Raw genomic sequence first — 24,116 nt, 5'->3', positions numbered from 1 at the left:
CAACAACAACAACAAGAAGTGATGTCAGTTGGCCACACCTCCCTGCCACAGCTCCTGGAAGTAACATAACCCCTCACACCCATCTCCCTCCTTTTGCTCTCTCTCCTGCCTTTACTACTACTATGGAGGCTCCACCTCATCTAGGCCAGAAAGAAGGGCAGGAGCTAAGAAGACAGCCTAGACTTCCATACCATTCTACAACCAACTCCATCCCTTTGATTTTTACACCCATGGTCTACCAACCAAGCCCTCCAGATGGAAACAGTCAGTTCCCTAGGTTATGGCCCAGTCCATAAAGACAGGCAGGGAAAGGCTGCAGACTCCCAAGAACTCCTGAATTAAATCAAACATGTGACAACTCCTGAATTAAATCAAACATGCTTCCATCTGATCAAATGGTAAGGCACTGCACAAACTCTATTGTAGTTGATTTCAAATGGCCTTTGGGCTATATACAGTACAAACAAGGTCATAATTGTGAGCTACAACAAACATAGACGCCATGCTGAACCTTGTACAAATTCATATATACTCAAAATACTTCTCATTTCAAATTATGAACATATCAAAGTTGGCAAATGAGGCGCTTGACTCAACTGAAAAAGGGCATCCCATGTAAGGAATTTATGAATTTTGAACATCAATTTCTGAACACCTTATTTTGAACATCAAACCACCTAGCAACAGTTTGTATAGGATTGTGAAACCTAGTGACATGGTGTCAAGTAACTGGACAGACCTTTACATATGGCTGGCAGGCTGTGTTTAGGTTGGTGGATCATAAATTTGGGCAGCCGTGTGATTTATAGATTTACGGACATTTCTGTCTTACTGCTTCTGAAGGACAAATAACTATACACTCTAAAAGTATGTAAAATACTTCCTGAGCTAGCAAGGCAGCAATGTCAAGGCATCACAAACAAAAGGCAGTGTGAGCCAACTACTTGTTTACATAAAAGGATGTAGGAGATGTTTTGCTAATAAGCCTTTCCTTTGACCCATGCAGCTGTGTAAATACTGTCACTCATATTGGCTATTGACATTCATGCCAGTCTGATTGTACACTGGGACCCCAGCTCACATACAACTTTTATAGTCCACTCATATTATTCTGTCATCCTATAAAGCTCTCTTTCCTGGTAAAAGTCACATGGTGCTGGTTTTAAAAAAGCTAGGGCAGAGTTTGCATACAGAGAGCACCTTTTTACTCAGATCTTCATAATGGAATCAGGTATGATAGAACACTTCATATTTAACAATTGTTTCCCAGGTTCAGCATAAAACCTATTTATATTACCTTTTATGGTTGGAGGGAAGGACCCTTAAACTGTCACAGAACTTTGATGAACATGAGCTAAAGAGGTTGTGAAATGGCTTCACCTAATTTTGCAAAGTTCAATGGGATTAGACCACAGCAAAGCACTGCTCAATATTGTATTGACACAATATATTTGATTGTATTGCAAACACTGGTCTGTGGGCCTTCACAAAAAAAATCACAAAATAGTTTTAATGCTAACTCATGATGCTCATCGTGAATCCTATGTAAAAGATTAGGCCAAGTCACACAGCCACTCTGCACAACACAGCAGAAAAGTTGTGTGATCAGTCTTACTACGCTGTGCATGGGAATTTAAAGGCTATTTTAATTACTATAATGGATTGAGGTTTGAAGCCCCTGAGTAAGGATTTCAGAGGCCTTGGCTCATGTACTACTTTTGCTATATACTTCTCGTGATCTTGGTTGGATCAACATCAGTCAGCCTACCTGTACAATGAGAATAATGGTGTCCTATTCAACATGGTACTGTCCATAGAGTTCTGGCAAATTCTTAAAGATATGGGAATACCAGAGCATCTTATCTGTCTCTTGAGAAACCTATATGCAGGTCAAGAAGCAACAGTGAGAACCAGGCATGGAATCACTGATTAGTTCAAAATTGAGAAAGAAGTTCAGCAAGGCTGTATACTGTTGCCTTGCCTATTTAACTTGTATGCGGAGCACATCATGAGAAAGGTGGGGTTACAAATTGGAATTAAGATTGCAAGGAGAAATATAAACAACCTCAGATATGCAGATGATACCACTCTAATGGCAGAAAGTGAAGAGGAACTAAAGAGCCTGTTGATGCGGGTGAAGGAGGAGAGTACAAAGGTTGGCTTGAAACTCAATCTCAAGAAAACTAAGATCATGGCATCCGGGCCCTCTCAATTCCTGGCAAATAGATGGGGAAGAAATGGCGGTAATGACAGATTTTATTTTCCTGGGCTCCAACATCACTGCAGATGGGGACTGCAGCGAAGAATTTAAAAGATACATGCTCCTGAGGAGGAAAGCTATGGCAAATCTAGACAGCATCTTAAAAAGCAAAGACATCACCCTGCCAACAAAAGTGCATCTACTCAAGGCTATGGTCTTCCTAGTTGCAATGTATGGCTGTGAAAGTTGGACCATAAGGAAGGCAGAGCGTCAAAGAATTGAGGCTTTTGAACTCTGGTGTTGGAGTCTTTTGAGTCCCTTGGACTGCAAGGCGAACAAACCAGTCAGTCCTAGAGGAGATCAGCCCTGACTGCTCCTTAGAAGGCCAGATCCTGAAGATGAAACTCAAATACTTTGGTTGCCTCATGAGAAGGAAAGATTCCCTGGAGAAGAGTCTAATGCTGGGAGCGATTGAGGGCAAAAGAAGAAGGGGATGACAGAGAATGAGGTGGCTGGATGGAGTCACTGAAGCAGTTGGTGCGAGCTTAAATAGACTCCAGGGAATGGTAGAGGTCAGGAAGGCCTGGAGGATCATTGTCCATGGGGTCGCGATAGGTCGGACATGACTTCGCAACTAACAACAACACTCTGCATGGATAACAGTGAGCTAATCCTGAAACTGTCAAAAAAATCTTTTAAAATTATACTGAAAATAGTGGCCTAGAGCAGGGATAGTCAACCTGTGGTCCTCTAAATGTTCATGGACTACAATTCCCATGAGCCCCTGCCAGCAAACATTGGCAGGGGCTCATGGAAATTTTAGTCCATGAGCATCTGGAGGACCACAGGTTGACTACCCTTGGTCTAGAGGAAGCTATGGATGCTGCAGCCAAGACTCATCCCATCACCATTTTTGTAGATTTCAGGGCTGTGAGTAGTGATGGGCAGCAATGCAGTCTTCAGATTGAGGGCAGGGTCCTCTAGCACTAGGTAGACAGCCCCTTGTGTGCCAGGATTGTGTCACTGTGGGGCTGGCTGAGAGTGGTCTCAGCGGCCTTTGCCTGCTTGCCCCTACCTTTAAATCAACATCACTGCTGGGACCTTGTCCAAGCTTCTTTGTGGGGGACAGCTCTCAACTCCTTGGATTTGTTGTATGTCCATGTAGTTGGCCAGATCTCTCAGTCCAGAAGCCTCTTCCAAAGCTGCCAAATAATTCCTCAATATTAACTAGGTAAGCATCTGGCTAAACCCTCTGTTTGCCTACAGGACCTTTTATCCATAGTTGCAAGTTATTTTATTTATTTTTTTAAATTTGTACCCTGCTCCTCCCAGCCTATCCCTACAGAGCTGCTGTCAAATACTTGCGGGGGTATTTCAGTGGGGGATTTCAGATTCCTTTTATGGGTTCCCAGGTACCCACAAATCGTAGTAGCCTTAAATCCACCAGGGAACTACCCAAAATCGGGACATAAAAGATTGACAAAGCATGTACAACCTGACTGGTTACAGACCCTTTCAGCTCTCAACTCATCAATAATTTCAGAGTGTCTCCATTAAGTTAGGTGCACATGCGTGGCACTTTCATGCACATGCATGAAAGTGCCACGCATGTGCGCAGCACGCACATGCGCATTGTGCGTGCGCGGCCCTGCTTCCCTCTCCCCCCTTCCCACAGTAAGAAGCTTGCTGGACTGCAAGCTTGCGGCCTGGGAAGTTTCTTACTGTGGGGGGAGGGGCGGGGAGAGGGAGCCGTGGCCCAGTGCCACGGCCTTCGCGGCCCGATGCCGGGCCGCAGCCCGCTGGTTGGAGACCACCGCTCTGTAGGGCAGATGGGGTACATTTATCTGAATAGTGTATAGGCATTTGGTTACATGGCATTAGAGATGAGTTACTTCATGGGTTACAGGAATAGGAGTGTTGGCAGAAGCAGGGGAGGCAATCATACCCCTTGGCTATTTTGATAGTGGGTACTGAGATGGATCCTTTCAGCTGGGTTGGTGGTATCTGTGTGCTTGCATCCTGCATCTAGGGACTCTCCAAGGGGTCTTGGGGTGGAGCAAATTCAGTGTCATGGGAACTGTCAACACCAGATGACAAAGAAACCATGGAACAACCATTCACATAGCTCCTGGGGTTCTCTCCCCAGTAGGCAGGCTGGGGTATATGGGTTGCCTGATGCTGTTCCAATGCTCCTGAGTTGTATTTATTAAGCTGTGGCCTTCTCCCCCCCCAATTACCTGCATTTTGATATTTCTTTCCTTGCCTGAGCTCCCCTCTGTGCCCCTGGGCTCACAGACCTTTAGATCAGTGGTCCCCAACCTTTATTAGGCTGGGGACCGGCAGGGCATCAGGCCGCGCCCGCGGGGACCGCGCTCGCACTGGCCACGCCCACGCTTCTGGCCGCGCCCGCGGGCCGCGCCCGCGCATAGAGCCGTGCCCGGCCGCGCCCGCAAGCCGCGCCCGCGGATCGGGCCGCGCCCGGAAGCCACGCCCGCGGATCGGGCCGCGCCCACAGGCCACGCTCGCGGATCGGGCCGCACGGGCGCGGCCTGCACCGGCGCAGCCCGGCCCTGATTCCCTCTTCCCGCCCTCCCGCAGTAAGAAGCTTCCCGGGCCGCAAGCTTGCGGCCTGGGAAGTTTTTTACTGCGGGGGGGGGAGAGGGAGCTGCGGCCCAGCGCCATGGCCTTCGCGGCCCGGCGCTGGGCTGCGGCCCGCAGGTTGGGGACCACTGCTTTAGATTACCCAACTTTGGGGTATCTGTCTCTGAACAGAACATTTCTTTTATTTCTTTTTTTAATTACTTCACGTGGGCATGAAGTAACAGAGTGTTTAGCTTGCTATTTCAATGTCCACACAAGTGATATGCACAAGTAACTTTGCCTTTGGTATTTTTGCAATGTGACCTTGTCCTCAGAGACATTACTTTACATTGATCTACCAATGCTTCTTCAAGTCACACTCTGGAGATCCTAAATAAATAAATAAAGATGTTAGTCACTGCTGAAGTTTATGCCTGCTCTCAAAATGTCTTTTTTAGATGGCTGCTCATGTGAATAGGTTTCATTATGAATAAAGCATCAACCCCCCTGCATAGCCATCGAAGCTGTTTTTCTAAATTGCAACACCCATTACACAAGCTGCCTCTAAAATAAACAAAGATTGGATTCAACTGGTTTGGAGAAAATAGCCATTTATTGTGAGAGATTTGCTGCAAGCTTCATTTTCCTTCCTGCAACACAAGTTCTTTGTGTCTGGGTAACAAATGGCCAGCATTAAATCATAACAAAAAGAATGGTATTCTCACTCAGTGTAGCTTATAGAAATTGAACACTGTCATGCACATAGTAGTAAACTCACATTCATATATATTTTGAAATGACCTGGAAGTATCCTGGGGTTCCTCTGACCTGAGCTTCTTTATTCTCTCCTAAAAATGTCTCAGTAATGTTAAACAGAGTTCTTGCATGATTGACCACTGTGTCTACTTCATAGACATATGAATATAGACCTGTGTGGAAGACCAAAATCTGAGTACAATCAATGAAAGGCTAACTTCCAAATATATCAAAATGGCATTTGGCTAACAAATCACAGAAGTTTGTTTTCTTCAAGGACAGCATTCTGCTGGTGTAACATTCCTCACCAATCTCAGTCCTAGCTTAGTGAATATCAGCACTGCATAGACTCAGAGAGAGAAAAATAGAAAAGGCATCAAGGATGGAGGGTATACTATGGTACAGTCCTTAGAAGTACATTAATACAGTTGGCTATGCACTCATTTACACCTATAATTGTATTAATCAATCCATTAATCAATTCACTGTTAAGACAAGTAGAGAAAGACCTAGTTTTCAGATGACCCTTAGCTGACGTTTTGTTTCTGTGTGTGAGCTCCTGAATCAACTAGACCTCCCCACATTAAAATGGCTATGTTTTTCCTGTAAGTTAGTACAGAGACAGAAGAAATGACATGCTGCTTATAAAATGAAGACAGGTTATTTCATTTCCTTGTATTACAGCAAGACAAAACTGGCAGTTTCGTTGCTGACCTGGTAAAAGTTGTTGCAACTAATTACGGAGTTCAAGGTGAAAGAACAATGTGGTTGCAAATGTTTATGACTTTCTTTAACCTCCCTTTGCAGTGATGCATATTTCAGTTGTAATATCACAATGTCACAAAATGAATTTTGCATGAAATCAACATACCTCGGAGCTTCGGGAGAAGAAGAGGGAGGTTAGATGGCTAAAGCGAGTGTGGCAGAAGACTCGTGACGAGGCAGCAAGGACACCTTATCATACACTTAGGAGGGCGTATGAGGTGGCAGTGAAAGCGGCGAAGTGTGATTACTTCGCCATGGAAATCACATCCTCAAGCTTTCACGCAGCCCAATTATTTAGGATAGTTTAGTCTCTTACCCGCCCTCGAGGAAGGGTGCCAGAATAGTAGTGAATTGAAATTAGGCTGTGAGGCATTAGCGATCTATTTTGCAGATAAAGTTTTGTCGCTATAACTTAACCTTACTGCCACAATTGATGAAGAATGTGAACTGAAAGCTCTGTGGCCATCGCAGGGGAGGGGGGTAAGTTTGATGGCTTCAGACGGCTCTCTTTATCCAAAGTGTACAAATTGCTAGGGTCAGTGGGGGTGACAACTTGCCCCCTTGATCCCTGTCCATCGTCGCTTCTTAAATCAGCCAATTGACAGATAGGGAGGGAGATTATCAATCTCTCCCTTTTTTCGGGAGAGTTCCCTCAGAGACTCAAGGCAGCAGTTTGTCCCCTCCTGAAGAAACCATTGCTAGATCCACAGGGCCCTGCCAACTACCGCCCAGTATCGCATCTTGCATTCTTGGGTAAGGTAGTTGAGAGGGCCTCTGTGGACCAAATCCTAGCATTTTTGGAAGAAACTTTGGCCCTGGATCCATATCAGTCTGGCTTCCATCCTGGCCATGGGGTAGAGACTGTGCTGGTTGCCTTGATGGGCAATCTCCAGAGCCAATGGGATTGAGGCAGATTGGCCACTCTCATATTATTAGATCTATCAGCCGCATTTGATGTGGTCAATCATGAGTTGTTAGTTTGCCGCCTTGCTGACACAGGGAGCTGACCTTAAGTAGCTGACCTCCTTTCTTGAGAACAGGTTGCAGAGGGTTGCAGTGGGGGAGAGATTATCTGATCCCTTTGCACTACCGTGCAGTGTGCCACAGGGGCGCTACTCTCCCTAACACTTTTTAATATCTATATGTGTCCTCTTGCACAGTTGGTCTGGAGTTATGGACTGGAATGTCACCAGAATGTGGATGACACCCAGCTCTATCTCCTAATGGACAGCCAGCCGGATATCCTCCCTGAAACATTTGCCAGTTGTTTGAAAGCAGTGGCTGGATGCATCAGGCAGAGAGGCTGGATGCATCAGGCAGGCTGGATGCACTCAGCCTCTCAAAAATGGAGGTCCTGTGGCTGGGTCGAAGAGAGCAGGATCAGGAAGCATGTCTCCCCTGCCTGGATGGGGTACAATTGACATCTGCACCATAGTCAGGAATTTGGGCATGAACCTGGATGCCTCGTTATCTATGGAGGCCCAGGTCACATCAGTAGCCTGAACAGCATTTTTCCATCTTCACCAAATGCGGCTACTAGCACCCTACTTGTCCTTGAAACATCTGGCCACTGTGATCCATGCAATAGTCACTTCCAGGCTAGACTTCTGCAATTTGGTTTACATGGGCCTACCCTTGACCTGAAAAATGCAACTGGTAGAGAATGCAGCTGCATGGGTTCTCACTAAGTCAGCTTGGAGGACCCATGTCTAGCCTTTGCTGAGGCAGCTTCATTGGTTGCCAGTTTGCTTGTATATTCTGTCTTTCTTCCATCATGGAAATTATTAGCTTCACTGGACTCCCAGGTGGTTTCCAATCCAGGCCAAGATCTACTAAGCATAAAGATGCTTAGGAAGCGTGCCTGCCCACCCTGGATGGTGTGCAGCTCCCAGCAACTCTCTCTGCCAGGAACCTGGGCGTGATCCTGGATGCTTCCCTTACAATGGAAGCCTAGGTAGCACGGCTGGCATTTTACCACCTCCGCCAAGCCAAACTGCTAGTGCCCTACCTGGAACCAGAGCACCTAGCCACAGTGATCCATGCGATAGTCACCTCTAGACTGGACTTCTGCAACTCGCTCTACATAGGCCTACCCTTATCCTTGATCTGGAAACTACAACTGGTGCAGAACGCTGTGGCCAGGATTCTCACTAAGACATCATGGAGATCTCATATCCAGCCGGTATTCCAAGAACTCAGTTGGCTCCCAGTTGAATTCCAGATTAAGCTTAAGGTTTTGGTAATCACCTTTAAGGCCATACGTGGTCTGTGCCCAGTGTATGTGAGAGACTGCCTCCCTCCTATACCCCCAGAAAAGCGCTACGCTCTGCCACTTCCAAAAGGCTGTGGATCCCTGGCCCTAAAGAGGCACGTTGGGCCTCAACAAGGGCCAGGGCCTTTTCAGTCCTGGCCTCCACCTGGTGGAATGAGCTCCCCGAAGAGATCAGGGCCCTGCCAGAACTTCAACAATTCCGCAGGGCGTGCAAAAGGGTGCTCTTCCACCACACAAGTGGTGAGGCTGACTGACCCATAACATCTACAGGCCCCTCCACCCCCAGACTGAGGAACTGAACCCACGGAGGGAGTGTCAAAGTTATTGTTGAAATACCGTTCTAGTTGGTATGTTATTGTTATTGTTATATTGTTATATTGATTTTGAGAATGTTCTATGTAAATGTTTCAAAATGTTTTATGTAAACCGCCCAGAGCTTTAGGGAAGGGTGGTATAAAGATCTAAATAGATAAATAGATAAATAGATGTTCTGGGTCCAGTAGATTCATAAGTATGCCCATAAGTATGTAATACTTGTCATTATATAGCTGAACTTATAATCAGTCCAAATGTTAGTATTAATGATGCATGCATGTCCAATTTGCAGAATAGTTGAAAAAAACTGTTGAGTGCTTAATTTCTAAAATGAAGAACATTAGTATTAAATTTTCATTAAATTAATGGCCTTTGAGGAATCCTTTTTCTTAAGGAGCTATGTGCAGACATTCATATTGGTATACAAATTAATGACTGGAGGGGGGGAAAGGCTGTACCCTCTAACCTGGGTACCCTGACTTTCACACAGGAGTTACACTCAAATTCATCTTGCTCTTTATCTGTGATTAATACTCTGAAACAATGGAGATACAAAACATGTATAAGAATCTATACAAACAATAGCCTTATGCCTGTGGAGCTCAACTGATGCAGCTAGAGGTGACATAAGTACTTTCCTAGAGTGTGAAGGTGGGACACCAAAAGAGACTAAAGGTGGGTCACAGCCGGAACCAGATCATCTGTGCCAAACCACAGTTGGGCAGTGTTTCTGTCCCCAGCATGAGCACTTGGGTTTAATGATGTGATGTTGGAAACCAGGATTTATTCACCTAACCTGCCTAAGGAAGGAAGGAAGGAGGAAGGAAGGAAGGAAGGAAGGGAATTGCACCCTTCAGTTTTGTGCTATCTTGCTAGTTGTGGTAGTTTTGACTCCTTGACTGTATGGCTCTACGTGTCCTGGGCCATGGGGGAGCAGTTATGTTGTGGTAGTTTTGTATGTGTCTAAGTCTTGGTGGGTGCAGATAAAGTCATGATCTGCCTGTGTCACCAAAACCTTTGGCCAGCACAAATCCCTCCACATTTGTTTACTTTTGTGAATATACTCTAGTATTATTCACTATTTGAGGAACATGATGTTTTCACTTGGAATATTATTGTATTTTTTCAACTCCACTGTTTGACTCAAATGTCACTATTTCAGTTTTGCTTCTCCCTTAACTGAATCAAACCTAACAGTCTGGATTTTAAAAGACACTATTTTGGTGTCTGAATGGGCAGTCCTGTGTAAAAATGCATTTCCTTAAAAGTCTGTGAATAAATGCATTTTGGGGGGAGGTTTGAAATTGTAATACCTTTACTCCTTAGCCCCCCCCCCCAGCAAAGAATGGGCTGGGACAGGGGAAGTCAAGTCAGTTGCTTTCCAGACTTATCTCAGCCCTCCTTCATACAAATGCTAATAGGTCTAAGAGACGGTCTAGCTCTCCTCTCCAAGTAGGGAATAGTGATTTGGCGAAATTAATACTAGAGATAAGGAGAAAATTTCTGGAGTCGTCAGGAAAAGCCTCTAGAACCTGGCCTGGCAAGGATGGAGGGGTTCTCCAGGGGTGCACAAAGATGGAGAAGTGATAAAACCCACAGGAGGAAGAAGAAAGTGTTCTTTTTGGAGCTGAGTCCATCCGAGCAGATAGAAAACTGAGGTTTGGAGGAGGCAGCCATGAACCATGGGCTCACCTGGACAGCTGAAGGAAGTTTCAAGGTAGTGGAACTGATGGGGTGAGTGGTAACAAATTTCTAAAATTTTTGCTTTGTTTTGTGGATTGTCCTACCTTCATCTATGCATTTTTTATTCCACTGCAGTTGACTAAAAATCCATGAACTTTTTTTCCAGTTTAGCAGCTTTTGGGAACATATTTCATGCTAGGAAACTAAAAGGCCCAGTAAAGGCCCTGGGCTATCAGAACCTCTGTAGAAATTTGCAACTTCCTAAGCTAATGAGCCTGTCCTAAAGTCTGATAGGGGATATATAGACAGAAGAATTGTATTTTATCAATTTCTTGTAAATCCCTTGCTTAATCTGGTGTTGTGCTAAAAGGTTTGCTTGTGAACGTTTTCTTTTAAATAAATATTTTATAATTTTTATGCTAGTTGTGGTTTTCTGTACCACATAGACTTCCACCATGTTGGACAGTCTATTGTAAAAGAAATGCCAGGTAGAAGTTTGGCAGGTAGCAAGCAGCTATTCTCCAGGGGTGCACAAAACAGTAAACTGTCCCTACCGTGGCCAGGCATTGGGCAGTGGAAGACTCAGAAGAAGGCCTCAGATCTGAAAAGGTAGATGGGAATCCTGATTCTCCCTGCAGGCAATTCCTTACAAAGCTCAGGATATGGCAGTGGGTTACCCAAGATAGAAATAAAAGTCTCTTCACAGGGAAAACCTCAGAGGGCAAGGTAAAACAGGTCTTGCAGGCCTGAGCAGGCCCATTCTACCACAAAGGCCATTGACTTCAGTGATATAAAATAGTGCAAAAGGAACAACTGAATCAAGAATACCAGCCACAGAACTGGTTAAATTAAAATCCTTGTAACAATACATAAAAGCAGAAACAAACTAAAACGGTAAAGTCCTCTCTCTTTCCCGGAGGAAAAAGCACACAAAAATTTACATAGTTTATAATGACTTAATGTCTGAAGGATGCATGATGTCTGGGAGAGAAACCTAGCAAGAAGTCCTGGAAGATGGCTGCTGGAGTTATTGCAGCTAAGGTCTATGCCCAAGCTGTGTAATATGTAACACGAAATGTTGGTTTCCGTAAGAGAAGGCTGAGATCAATTCTTTGGGTAACATGAAGGACTGCTTTGCAACAGACCCTACCTTGTACACACATTCTACTATCCCTTTGATTCTGTGCTTGCTTTGTTCTTTTAATGTTCATATGAAACAGAATCTCTAGGAACAAGACAGCATTCTCATTATTTTCAGTAGCTTCTGAAAAAAAGAAACTAGCAAAGAAGAACTGGCAGAATGTTCCTGCTTGTACTAGTTGAGATGCAAATACTAGGGTTGCCAAATCCAGGTTGGAAAATTCCTTTGAGATTTGAGGGTGGAATCTGCAGAAGGCAGTGTTTGGGATGGGAGGGAACTTGGCAGGATATATTGTCATATTATCCACCATCCAAAGTCTGGTGATCAGCTACATATCTGGAAGATCTCCAGGTTCCACCTAGAGGCTGGCAACTGTAGATATAAATTGCATCCTCATAGATGTAGATTTTGTTCTACAACAGTTTTTAAAATCTTTTTTAAAACTTGTTGTAATTTCAATTTTATCCTCGAACAAGTTGTTAAAGGCAGTGAAGGCATTTATAAAAGTGCCATCAATATTGATATTGTTAGGGCATATTGGCAAGTCATGTGACTTACTTTACATTCATCTCTATGTGCACATGAGTATTTGTGTTTTAGATACATCCTATATTACAGAGATATCAACTGACAGGTACAAGAGTAGTAGAAACCAGATGAATGCAAACAATCTAATGAGATTTCTTCTCTTGTTTAGTACATGGGCTTAGCAGCAAGTCCTTCTCCTAACGAACTTATTTTCTACTAAGTATGATTACTGTTGCATCCTTAGATGATACATATATCTCATGAACTAACAGTTGTAAGCTTCTCTTCCAGAATGCACTACCACTCTGCAGATGCGTCTATTATAATTTCCTGCAAGTCTCCTATAAGAATGAATGATGATTGCTTAAATCAACACCAGGCTTTCTTCAGTGGCCTGGGAAAAAACTAGATTGGTTCTAAGATAATGGCACTAACGAGTCTTCTATCTGTACAATATCTTTTGTGACACAATTAAACTTTAAACAGCACCATGGTAGAAAATCTTTCTAGACTTTTATACCACTAGGAAAAACAGCAACATCTCTGCTACAATAACCAAGTTTGACCCTTGCCAGAGAGTCTTCTTTTATAAAACCAAGGTGAGGTTAGATATTTATGTTAAAGCATGGGGAAGGTTGTTAATTTAGGGAGTTAGACATACCTGGAATCATATAAAAATCAGCTCTTGAAAAGTTAAGATTGGCTTTTAGTTAGGGGGATAAGGAAAATGAAGAAGAAGAAGAGGAAGAGGAAGAAGAAGAAGGTTTGATCTCAGGTTGGATCTTGTGGCCCTTTCATGTGTGTCCAGGGAAATGCTGATTGTTGCTTTAGGGTCAGTTGGCCAATTTCCTCCAGAGCAGACTGTTTTTTTTGGGGGGGGCATCATTTAGCCATGGAATTGGGGGTCACTGTGAGTAGGCAGGAAGTTTGAATTTCCTGCATTCTGCAGGGAGTTTGTACTAGATTACCCTGGAGGTCCCTTCCAACTTTATGATAAACTTTCTATTTTTTAATTTATAGAAGATTCTGAATAAGGGTTGAGATGTTACTCAGCTGCAGCAAACAAAGCAGAAATCTTGTAGCATTGCTAATGTGCCACCTTTTATTGTATGGTAGCATGAGATCTTGTAGGCTATACTTTTTATATGATGGTTGCTGGCTCTTGTCAAGTGACATAAACCTTGTGCCACAAATTGAGGTCAGGCCTGTGAAAGCTTTTGCCTCATCATATTCACTAATCTTTAAGGTGTCACAAGACTCATTGTATTTCTCTAGAAAAAAAATTACAGAGGTTTCTACCTTTGGGCCAGCTAGGCTGCTTTGCTGAGATATTATTTCCATACCTGCAAGGCACTTTTCACTATGTGCTGAACTGCTACACTTATTAACTGTCATTACATTAAACCAAAAGATTGCTTCAAAACTCCAAGCCAGGCCTTTTGGATGGAAATAAGAGGTAACATGTATTCTGGTGTTCAAATTATGAAGGATTTCTTCTCAGCTGTAACTTTTTGTAGAAATGAGCAGTTGCTTTCTTTTGTTCTGAAGAACCTGTAGCAGATCATTACTTCCTGCAGAGTAAGAACACTTACAAGACTCAGAACTCAGGTTGGGGGTAAGATTAGAGAAAGGAGCTTCAGCAGTCAGCCAGTGGCCTTCTGAACATCTTTCCAGTTCCATGCGGTAGAGCTATGCCTCAGGCCAGCCTTTGCCAGAACCATTTTGTAACCTCAGGCTACAATAAAGTGAACTAGAATAAATATATTCTCAGCCCACATGTTTCTGGCATGTAAGGCCAAAAATATCACAGAAGGAGGATTTAAGAACTCCTTTGGATGGATTCAGACCAATGCTCCAGTGATATTGTCTATTCTAATTAACAGTGAGTGTCCAAACTTTAAGGTGAAGAGAAAGCTTTCCACAGCTGCTACTTTTATAGCCTTCTGCAGACCTTATACATGCAGAGGACAAGCTCACTAAGTGACCTTTGGTTATATCTATACAATATATGTGAATCCTCCTATTTCCAGTAATAGCCAGCCAGGCTCTTATAACATCTATAATTTCTGTTCAATCATATTTTCAAAGGCAATGCTGAAATTTGTATTTTAGCTTTTGTGTTTTGTCTTTCCTGCCATACCAGCTTACATTATGCTCTTTCTATTTACTCCTCATCCTTTTTTTCATTGTACAAGAGAGTATAGTTAGACATGACACTGTATGCTTTGTTTTCTGTTCATAGCAATAAGTTCTGCAAGACTGTAGTTTTTCAGAAGAAAGTAAAAGATATTTTGCAGAGAATTCAGACTGCACAGCTTGATCAGTAGGGGCTATAATCTACATATTAAATGGATGATTCCTGTATATAATATTGTGAAAATAATATTCATATTATTTTTAGGACCATATTAAAGAAGTAATATGCTCTTTGTACCCGGTATTCACTCCTTTCTGTGGCATGGAGACATTCCTATACCTAAGTAAGGACACATGCAACCATGAAAATTTTTGGCATGAACTGGCCACCACTTTTATTAACATAACAGAGTGTGGGTGAAGCATGAAGCGGATCCTGCCATCTCATGGTCAGAAGACCTCAAGGAAACTCTTTTACACCAGTAGGTCATGGCCAAAGGGGTCTAGCAATGTACCTGCCTGGATCCCCATGCCCTCACCATGGGTGGCAGGCAGGTTGGAAACCCAATGGGCATTAACCTGCCGCCTGAAAACCATATTAATGAACTAATGCTCTTTGTGCTACTTGTGAAAGTACTCTATATTCATCCCACTTAGCAGTTAATGGAGACTTAACCTCCATTTGTCTGGAAGGTCAGTGGAAACAAGATATTAAGTAATCTGAAATGGTTATCACTGACCAGTTTTTCAGGAAGCAAATGTTATCACTGTTATCACTGTGACAAAAGGTTGTTTCACACTTGCAGGCTAGTCACTTATTATTTGCATCTGGGAATAAGCCATCAAGAGACATCTTTTTACCATAAGTACAATGCCTTTTAATGTAGAGAACTCTAATTCAGCTTTAGATAACCAAAGTGAACTGTCAGGCCTCATAGGAGGCAAGCTCAGCCAGGGACCAGATCTATCCTCATTCACTCACTCACTCACTCACTCACTCACTCACTCACTCACTCACTCACTCACTCACTCACTCACTCACTCACTCACGTTTACATTATTATACTGCTGATCCCAGAAAGCTGGCTCGGGGCGGTTCACAAAAGAAAGACATTGTAACATCCAATAAAAACATGTAATTAATAACCCCTTAAAAACAGTCTTTAATTGTGCCAGTATCCTTCTAGAAATACTAGTTCACTGTTCTGCTGCTTCATCCAATGAGGACAGGTAAACATCATATACATTGTCCCTGGGAACACTGGTGTGTGTTTGTGTGTGTGCATGCATGTGTAGGGGTGAGGGTAATCCCTGCTTGCCATGGTCCCAGTCTGAATTACACACACATGTGCTTGGGACGCATGGAACTCCCAGACCACATCTGTTGTACCAACAAAGGGTAGAATCTTGAAAAAAAAATACTTTGTAGTTAGAGCTTCTAAGTTTGCCTGCACTGAAAGAAGCCCCATCCTCCTTTGTACCACTTAGGTCTCTTATGCATGGAAGGGAAGGTCCACATTCGGGGTGGAATGGCGGCAGAGGAAATCACCAATAATGCACACCACTGGTGGCAGCCGGGCGCAGAGTCAACGTAGGCCACCGAAAAAGCTGCATTAGTGAAATGCAGAAGAAAGTGGAGCTTCCCGAGTGACCAGGGCGCAACCAGAAGTGGCGCCGGAGTAGCCACATGCATAATCAGGGAGGTTGGTGGTGTACAGGGCTTCTGGTTATGCTTGCTCTCTCCCCTTCCATGCCCTTTGGTTTCACCGGCAGGGCCTGCGCCTGCACGTACCATGGCGGCCCTGCTTGGTGGCCCAGCCTCGGTCAGCACCGTGCTCCCCTCCCTTCCTGTTTGCTCCGCATCGCTGCCTCATTGGCCGCAGCTGGTGGCTGCTCTGGATTTTGCCGCCATTGCGTTCCGTCCCGTGCGTTTGCAGCTTGCCTCGCTTCTTCCTCCTCCGCATTTTCCATGCGACTGCCAACCGCCGTTACAGCGGCCGTGCATAATAGGCCTTCCTGAGCTACTAACTTCAGCATGTTGTGGTAGGGGGACTACCAACTCAAACCTCCTCTCTACTCCCTATGGCCAACTGCAGCAGCAGGCAAGGTCAGGGTGAAGAAATATCTTGTAGTGCCATGAGCAACTGATGGAAGTGATATCATGTTGTCCTGTGACATCTATTCCCATTCCAAATGGTCCTGTGATGGTGACTATGGCACTGGTAACTTCAAAGTATAACAGAGAACAGTCCAGAGCTTCTCTCTGGCAGCAGGAGGATAAGCATCTGAATCAGAATCACTGCTTTTAAACCCCAGGCACTTGATATAATCAAGTGATGTTCATGCATGTGTAAACTATGTTTACATAATAAATCCTATCTTTGCTTTTCAGAGTATATTTGGTAAATCTTGTGAAATATTCAGTTCTCTGCCAGGACAATTGCATTTTCATGTAGATTGTTTTTTTTAAAAAACACCCAAGACTGTAAATTACTTCTAAGAAACCTTGGCAACTCTAATTGCTTTTCACATAGGAAGGGAAAGGTATGATGGCTTTTCATAGTCCTGGTTTCATCTGAAAAGAAAACTAGATCTGATGGTACCATTTCCTTCCTACAATAACTGGAAGAGCTGTGCCTACTTTCTGTTGCAGATTGATTCATCTTCCCAAGTGGAAATTGCAGATGACATTTACAAGGGAATCTTGTGGCTATTATACCTCCTCTCTTCCTACTTGCCTTCAGCTCAGCTTCATTGTCCTGCCATATTTTAGGAAGTTAAAGTAAACACTGTGATCACACTGTTTACCTCAACATCCTGCATTCTGGCAGCAAAACAGCAAATTGGCAGTCAGCAGTCATGAAGCAGCCAGTTCTAAAACTACAGAACAGCCTAGGAAAGCTGCAAGAATGTCAGCTCATTTTGATCTTATATAGAAAAAAGAAAAAGAATCCTGCTACATTGAATTTCACTCCTCTTCTTTGTCACCCACTGTTATTCAGAAGTCTGAATTGTTTTTGAATAGGGGTTTTTATGGTGCGTTGAAGTTCCATTTCTCTGTCATTTAGATATGGTTTATATTCATACCTAAAATTCTTATTGTAATACAAATAAGCTGCTCAGCTCGCTAACCTTTTTTCCTCATTGGATTCCTTATCAGTCTCCTTTACATCTAACAAAAACTTTTTTTATCACTGCAAAAACTCTTCATGGTTTGTTACTCCTTCCCCTATAGTAATACTGATGGAAATATTCCTTTAGGTAAATATGGCGTTCTCGTTTTTTCTTGGTATATAGTGACTTTGTAGGAACCTCAAGAAAATAGATATATACATATTCTGAATGGGAATGTCATGATAAGAATCACAAAGAAGATGTCAATATCTAGCTTCTTCTTCTGAAAGTAGAAGATCATGGCCTCTTGTAGAATATCATTACTCTCTTGCCACTGCAGACTTCCATACTGCATATCACCATTTTCTCAGTAGGTCTGAATTTCTGGAGTGGCTTTTCAAGGGGTACTGAAGGCTACAGAAGTGTATGGGAGCAATTTCCCAAGGTTAGTTTAAAACTTGTCGATAGCTTTGAAAAATATTTACAACAGAAGACCTCTCCCATGAGAGAATCTCCATTGTGCTTGACCGTGTATGATATTATGGGATGAGAAGAAACATGCATTGCTGGATTGTTTTATTCTATGTTGTAGGATTACTTTAATGTATTCCAGAAAATTTGTGAACTCAACTCAAGGACCCCAGAAACTGGAGTGTCAGTTGGAATATTTACTATTTGGCCCCCAAATCCTCCCGTCCTACCATGACAGTTAACAAATCCACCCAACCCCTGGGTCTCAGTATGAGTTGAGCTAAGGCTCTTGCAGTTTCACCTTCCTTTAATGTTATTGTTGTTACTACCTTACTGTTACCTGAATGATGTTACCTGTACTATTTTGTTGTTTCATGTAAACCGCCCTGAGCCTTAGGGGAGGCGGTATATAAATACAATGTAAATAAAATAAATAATTCAAACAGTTGCTGAGTTCCCATGAAAACCAGATTGCACAGGACTGGGTTTCACATATAAGGGGGAAACTCCCCCCCCCCAACACATACACTATTAGCATGCACCATCATAGAATCATAGAGTTGGAAGGGGCCATACAGGCCATCTAGTCCAACCCCCTGCTCAACGCAGGATCAGCCCTAAGCATCCTAAAGCATCCAAGAAAAGTGTGTATCCAACCTTTGCTTGAAGACTGCCAGTGAGGGGGAGCTCACCACCTCCTTAGGCAGCCTATTCCACTGCTGAACCACTCTGACTGTGAAACATTTTTTCCTGATATCAAGCCTATATCGTTGTACTATCATGTTACTCAAGAAATCTTTTCTTTGAACCCCAGCTTCAAACTTGTTATTGGAAAGCCCCAGAATGTACAACTGATTGCTGATCAAGCATGAAGACTGAGAAACACACACATCTGATTAATATTCGTGACTGGCAAGCAAGAAGTCCAGTCTCACAACTGATAAGAACTCAGACCAACTTGTTGTTTTGCAATACTGAGAAGATATAACGGGTATGAGGGGGTTGCAGTCTCCTGTGTGCCAAAATAAACAATAACCACCAGAAAACTAAGTCACCCTACCTCTTAGAATTGGTACTACCTCTGCCCAAGGGAAATGTAGAAAAGTCAAGGAGTAAAGCAGGTTTCGGTAGAAGTTTTTCTTTGGTAATAGGTTTCCTTTACTGCTTTGATAATGTCTTGAGGCATCCAAAGGCCTAGTCCCTCCTCCACCTTCTCAGGAATTTAATGGTTGAGAGGTGTACACTTACAGGAAATTAAACAAACTAACATCTTTTGATGTTCCAAACCCTTTTTTATTTTGCCTATGCAGTTAAAAAAAAAAAGGAAAGGAAAGGAAAGGAAACTGACTTTTGCTCTTGAAGGCTGCAGTTACCAAAGCTTGTCTCAACACAGCATTCCAAAGTTGCGGAGGAGAAAAGAGGTATTTAAACAGCATCATTAAGAATGTCATTAAAAACTAGCTATTACTGAACAGGTGCAAATTTGTTAAATTGATGTTAATGACAGCAACAGTGGATATTATCACCTACCTAACTAGCGAAATGGGCAAACATGATTATATGCTCTGCATGCCATTTAGGGAACTGCACGTTCTATACACACACATAGTCTACTCTGATGATAGCTGAGGTTTTGTAGAAATCAAAGGTTATAAACTGGAAAAGGTTCTGGTTGTATATCCTGAAGATATGAAAGGGGGGGCATAAGTTCTGAAATAGCATTATACCACAGCATCATTCTTTCTTTTTCTCTTAGTTAGTTAACTATCCTGACTACCTTTTATTCCTTTGAAGACTCTAACCAGTTAAAAAACTGGTCACTGTGTGTTCTCAGAAGAAGATAAGGAACATTGACCAAGTTTTGTGCTCTTTGCTTTGCTGCCTTCAAGAAACACATTTTTGCTTTCTTCCCAGAATATGGCCAAATCATTTCTTATATATAAATCTTTCTCTTTGTAAAGTAGGCTTATTTGGTGCTCTAGCTGTCTGAGCTCAATCTATAAAATTTAAAAACTATAAAATCAGATCCATAATAGGTTATTGGGTCCTGCCATTCTCAATGGAACTTGACTGTGTTTATATCATTTCAGTGATGGGAGAAGCAAAGAGACTCCAGTGATGATTCATGGAGAGGCAATAATATCTAAAAAAGAAAGAATCTAGATTGTATCCCTATGAAGGCAGCATCAAGAAACATATGAACAGTATACCTAGGTTTGCCACTGGCAGGGGTATGGGGTGTGGATTGCCAATTCCAGGTTGTAGACTGTGTCTGGTGAGGACAGGGACCTCAACTGGATACAATGCCATAGAGTTCACCCTACAAAGCATCCATTTTCTCCACGGGAATTGCTCTCCATAGTCTGGAGATGAACTGTAATTCTGGGGGATCCCCAGGACTCGTCTAGAGGCTAGCATCTGTAAACATAACCCATTCCCATACCACTCATTTTGATGTCTCCTCCTCCTCCACTTTTTTCTATTGTGTCTGACTCCTAGTCCACCCCCTGTTGAGCCATGCAGTAATGTTACAGTTTGGCTCAGAAGGAAAGAGTGGGGGAAAGTTCTTTAAAGATCCAAAAGCAAGGGGGAAATGGCACAGGGTAACATGCTAGTATGGTTTAGTGATCATAGTGTCCAATAGGGATGTGGGAGAACCAGATTCAAATATCCATTCTCTCGAGGAATGGGTGACCTGGGGCCCCTTAAAGTCTCTCTTGACTTAGCCTGCTTCATAAGCAGGGTTATAAACTGCAGGTGAGGCCTCCTGATGGATTGGTTCCCCTGTAAGAAATGGCAACTTCACAGGGCTGACTGTACAATATCACACCTTGTGTTCTCCCCAAACTACATCTTCCTCAGGGACTGCTCCCAGATCTCCAGGAATTTCTCAAGCTAGAGTTCACAACCCTATTCACAAAGTTGCCATGGTAAGGATTGAGTGCAGGAGGGGGAAAACAATGTGATAAGATGCTTTGAGTGCCAGTTTAGGGAAACACTGCATAGCTACTCCATAGACTCAAAATGAGAGAAAAGTTATACAGTCACAATAGTACAAAATTCTGTGTAAAGAGAAGTTTGTGAAGGGAGTCCAAATGTGTTTCAGATCTAATGTATGCACTTTAAAAAGGGCTTTTATGATCTTTGGATTTTGTCCATGAGTTGCTTAATTTTAAGGAACTAAGTAGTTCTTCACGTTAACATATTGAAGTTCAAAAATTAAGGTTAACCATTTAACCTTTGCACGCTTTTATTTGACATTATCTTACAGCATGCAATTGAAACATTTAACTGCTAATGCCTATTAACAATAATTAGAACAAAACGTATAGAGTTGGCCTACCATAACACCCAGGTTTGTCAGGTCCAGTTATTCCAGGGCCAGTGAATCCTGGACTACAATAGCAGCCTTGGACTCCATTGCGAACTTCACATTTGGCATGTTCATGGCACATGTTGGTGCAGTTCTGGGAGGTGTAGCTATGGTCCAGCATTGTGGACATAAAGGCTAAATAGAATGGACAAAAATCAGTTTCACATTTATTTATTTATTTAAAATATTGATATCACACCCTATCTCATGGTATTATATCAAAATCAAGAAGGCTAACCAAAGGAATTGCAAACACATGGAAACAATGTCACAGTCCATCAACATGCTAAAAAAGTATTTCAAAAAGCCAGCTCCAGCCCAACCTTCACCAAATGCCCTCTGAAATAAAACTTCCTTGATACAGAAAATTTAAGTGCCCTCCATACCCACTCTGATAAGCCATTCCAGACTATTGGTCCTGTCACAGAAAAGCTTGATGTTTACCAGATGGACACTAAGGCAGGGCACCACAATAAGTTGGTTGTCTGAAGAACACAGCTGTGGGAATTGGACTTAAGAAATCAGCCTCAGTCTATGTTCAACACACAAAAATGATGCACACACCCAAAATGTCTCACAGTGTTTTAAAAAGAACTTTAAAGATCACCATATTTTTTGTTTTTTACCCCAGTTAGGCAAAACGGACAAATCACTCTTTATCCTTTCCAAATAACACAGCAGAAGGGGTGAGTAAACATTATCAGCACGGTTTCCCCTTAACAAGCATTTTCAAATCATGTTTTCTGCAAACTAGCACAACAATGCAGCCATATGGAAGATAACATTTACATGCAATTGCAATAGCCGTTCTGAACAGTTTCCCATTTTTTAGAACTATGGCCATGATCTAGAGAAGTAAACACTTAAGGCATTACATTAGTGGCTTTCTTTGAGGATTGGATACTAAATCACAGATGAGTTGTTAACCTCCCTCTCCTTAGCACTAGTGATTGTGGCCCAAACTTTTGTCTTTCAAAATGTTACATATTTCTTTTTCATAATAATCATCTGTATTATCTCAACGGGAAAACCATTTTAGAAAATGAGAACCAATTTATGCAACTATCTTGCCACATGATGAACCAAGTGCAAGCTTCTTGCATGGTGCTCTAATGAACAGGTATGTTACTGCTATGGCCCTGACATTATAATTCTAAGATTAATTGCTTCAGGAGAAATGGAAACCCTTTTCTATGAATAATAATGACCAAAATTTTTGCAAAGGTTAGCATTAAACAACTTAGTAAATAATCTAGATATATGTGGTTCCTCTTTGCATTATTCATTATTAATATGCATTCATTTCCTACAAATATTTTTTTTAACCTTATGAAAGTGTTCTGGGCACTTTTGTCATCTGAAATATCTGAGCATCAAGTTATCCTTGCAAATGATTCCATACACTAAGATTTATGAACAAATTTACTCAAACCAGTGGATTTTTGCCTTCCACTGCAATAACAATTGGTTTGTCTCTTTCCCCACCCACCCTGCTAAAAAGAAATGAGGGTGTCAGCTCTAAGAAATGCCATAGCATGTCCTCTGAAAAGTCTGAATTATCATAACCTGCAAACTGCCTCTTCCTTTTCCAAGCCCTGAAGACTAGTTTTCTTCCCTAAATACACTTTACATTTTATCTTCATTTGGAAACAAAATACATACCTAGAAACAGGATTAGTTTCATGGGTGATGATTCTAGGAAGTGTTCAGTGGTAAATCCTTTTGTAATGCCAAAGAACATATGAGTAAAATGTTTGCACATGCCTATAAACAGAATGAAATCCCAGTGACGTTGCTACTGTCACACGGGCATTTGCCCTTTGTTACACTGCTTCAAATAGTTGAAGGATAGGGCAAGGTATGTTCCAATGATGAAAAGAAAGGCTGGCAGAGTGAATGAAGAAATGTGGGTGAAGACAGGGGCTGAAGGGAAAACACATGAGTAGAAAGGCTGAGCAGATGAGGTGTTAAGGACCTAGGCAGGAATTAATAAGGAGAAAGAAATCAAGAAACAGTTTGGAAGAGTACACTGGATGGAGATGCAGGTTGGAAGAATCTTGGGAGCTGAAAGAGGTAATGAGTTGAGGCAAAGCAACAACAAGCCTCCCATCCCCCTTCGCCTGAAAATGGTCTCAGAAGTCAGAGTCCTTCAGCAGTAGCCATTTGCTTCTGTCAGTGTTCCAGGATGGTCAATCTGTTCTCTGAGAACTCTGCCTCTTTAAGGGCAATAACGTAAGAAGGAGGTACAGGAAATCCACTGAGATTTCTTTTGTGTGGAAAACAAAGATACAAAGCCAAGGGAGGAAGAAGGCAGGAAGCTAAATGTGCAGCAAGGAATTTCAGGGACAGTATTTGTATGGCTTAAGCAGAGAAGTATGTGTTAAGGGCCCCAAGGAAAGACATTATCATGGTTAGAGGAGGAAAAGAGTGTAAAAAATCATGGGATGAGGGGATTTTGCTAGTATAGAATGGAAAAATAATCCTGCACAAATATGATCCTACTAAATCTTTTATCTGCTATGGTCTGAAAGTCTTCCATGAGCCTATCCTAATTATTGAATGTAAATAGGTACCAGAAAGAGTATTATATATGTGAGTGTGTGTATAACATAACTCACTCCCTGTGTTGTATTAATCTTGAAGTCTTGATTAATTGGAGCTTAGTTGCTTCAGTGCTCATATTAAAATAATGCCCAAACAACTATTTAGGGCTGATTTAACCTCTCAATCTGGCTAAGTCATCAAACTTGACTCTTTTACTATATAGAAAACACTTCCATTT

The 24,116-nt window shown here is 42.4% G+C and overlaps 1 protein-coding gene across 4 annotated transcripts in view; it reads right to left on the bottom strand.

Moving 5' to 3' along the window:
• The window catches only part of ADGRL4 (adhesion G protein-coupled receptor L4), a 119,047-nt gene extending 95,508 nt beyond the window's left edge, over positions 1 to 23,539 (bottom strand). For all 4 annotated transcript variants that reach the window (XM_077333228.1, XM_077333232.1, XM_077333229.1 and 1 more), the window contains exons 1-2: positions 22,997 to 23,539; positions 21,305 to 21,469 (exon numbers count right to left, since the gene is read on the bottom strand). In XM_077333228.1, the coding sequence (XP_077189343.1) occupies positions 21,305 to 21,469; positions 22,997 to 23,096 (265 nt within the window). In that variant the 5' untranslated portion in view covers positions 23,097 to 23,539. The remainder of the gene's footprint in view (positions 1 to 21,304; positions 21,470 to 22,996) is intronic.
• Positions 23,540 to 24,116: the final 577 nt, after the last annotated feature.

The sequence above is a fragment of the Paroedura picta genome, chromosome 4 (genome assembly GCF_049243985.1).
Source record: "Paroedura picta isolate Pp20150507F chromosome 4, Ppicta_v3.0, whole genome shotgun sequence".
Classification (NCBI taxonomy): Eukaryota; Metazoa; Chordata; class Lepidosauria; order Squamata; family Gekkonidae; genus Paroedura; species Paroedura picta.
This window is presented reverse-complemented; position numbering and strand designations above follow the sequence as displayed.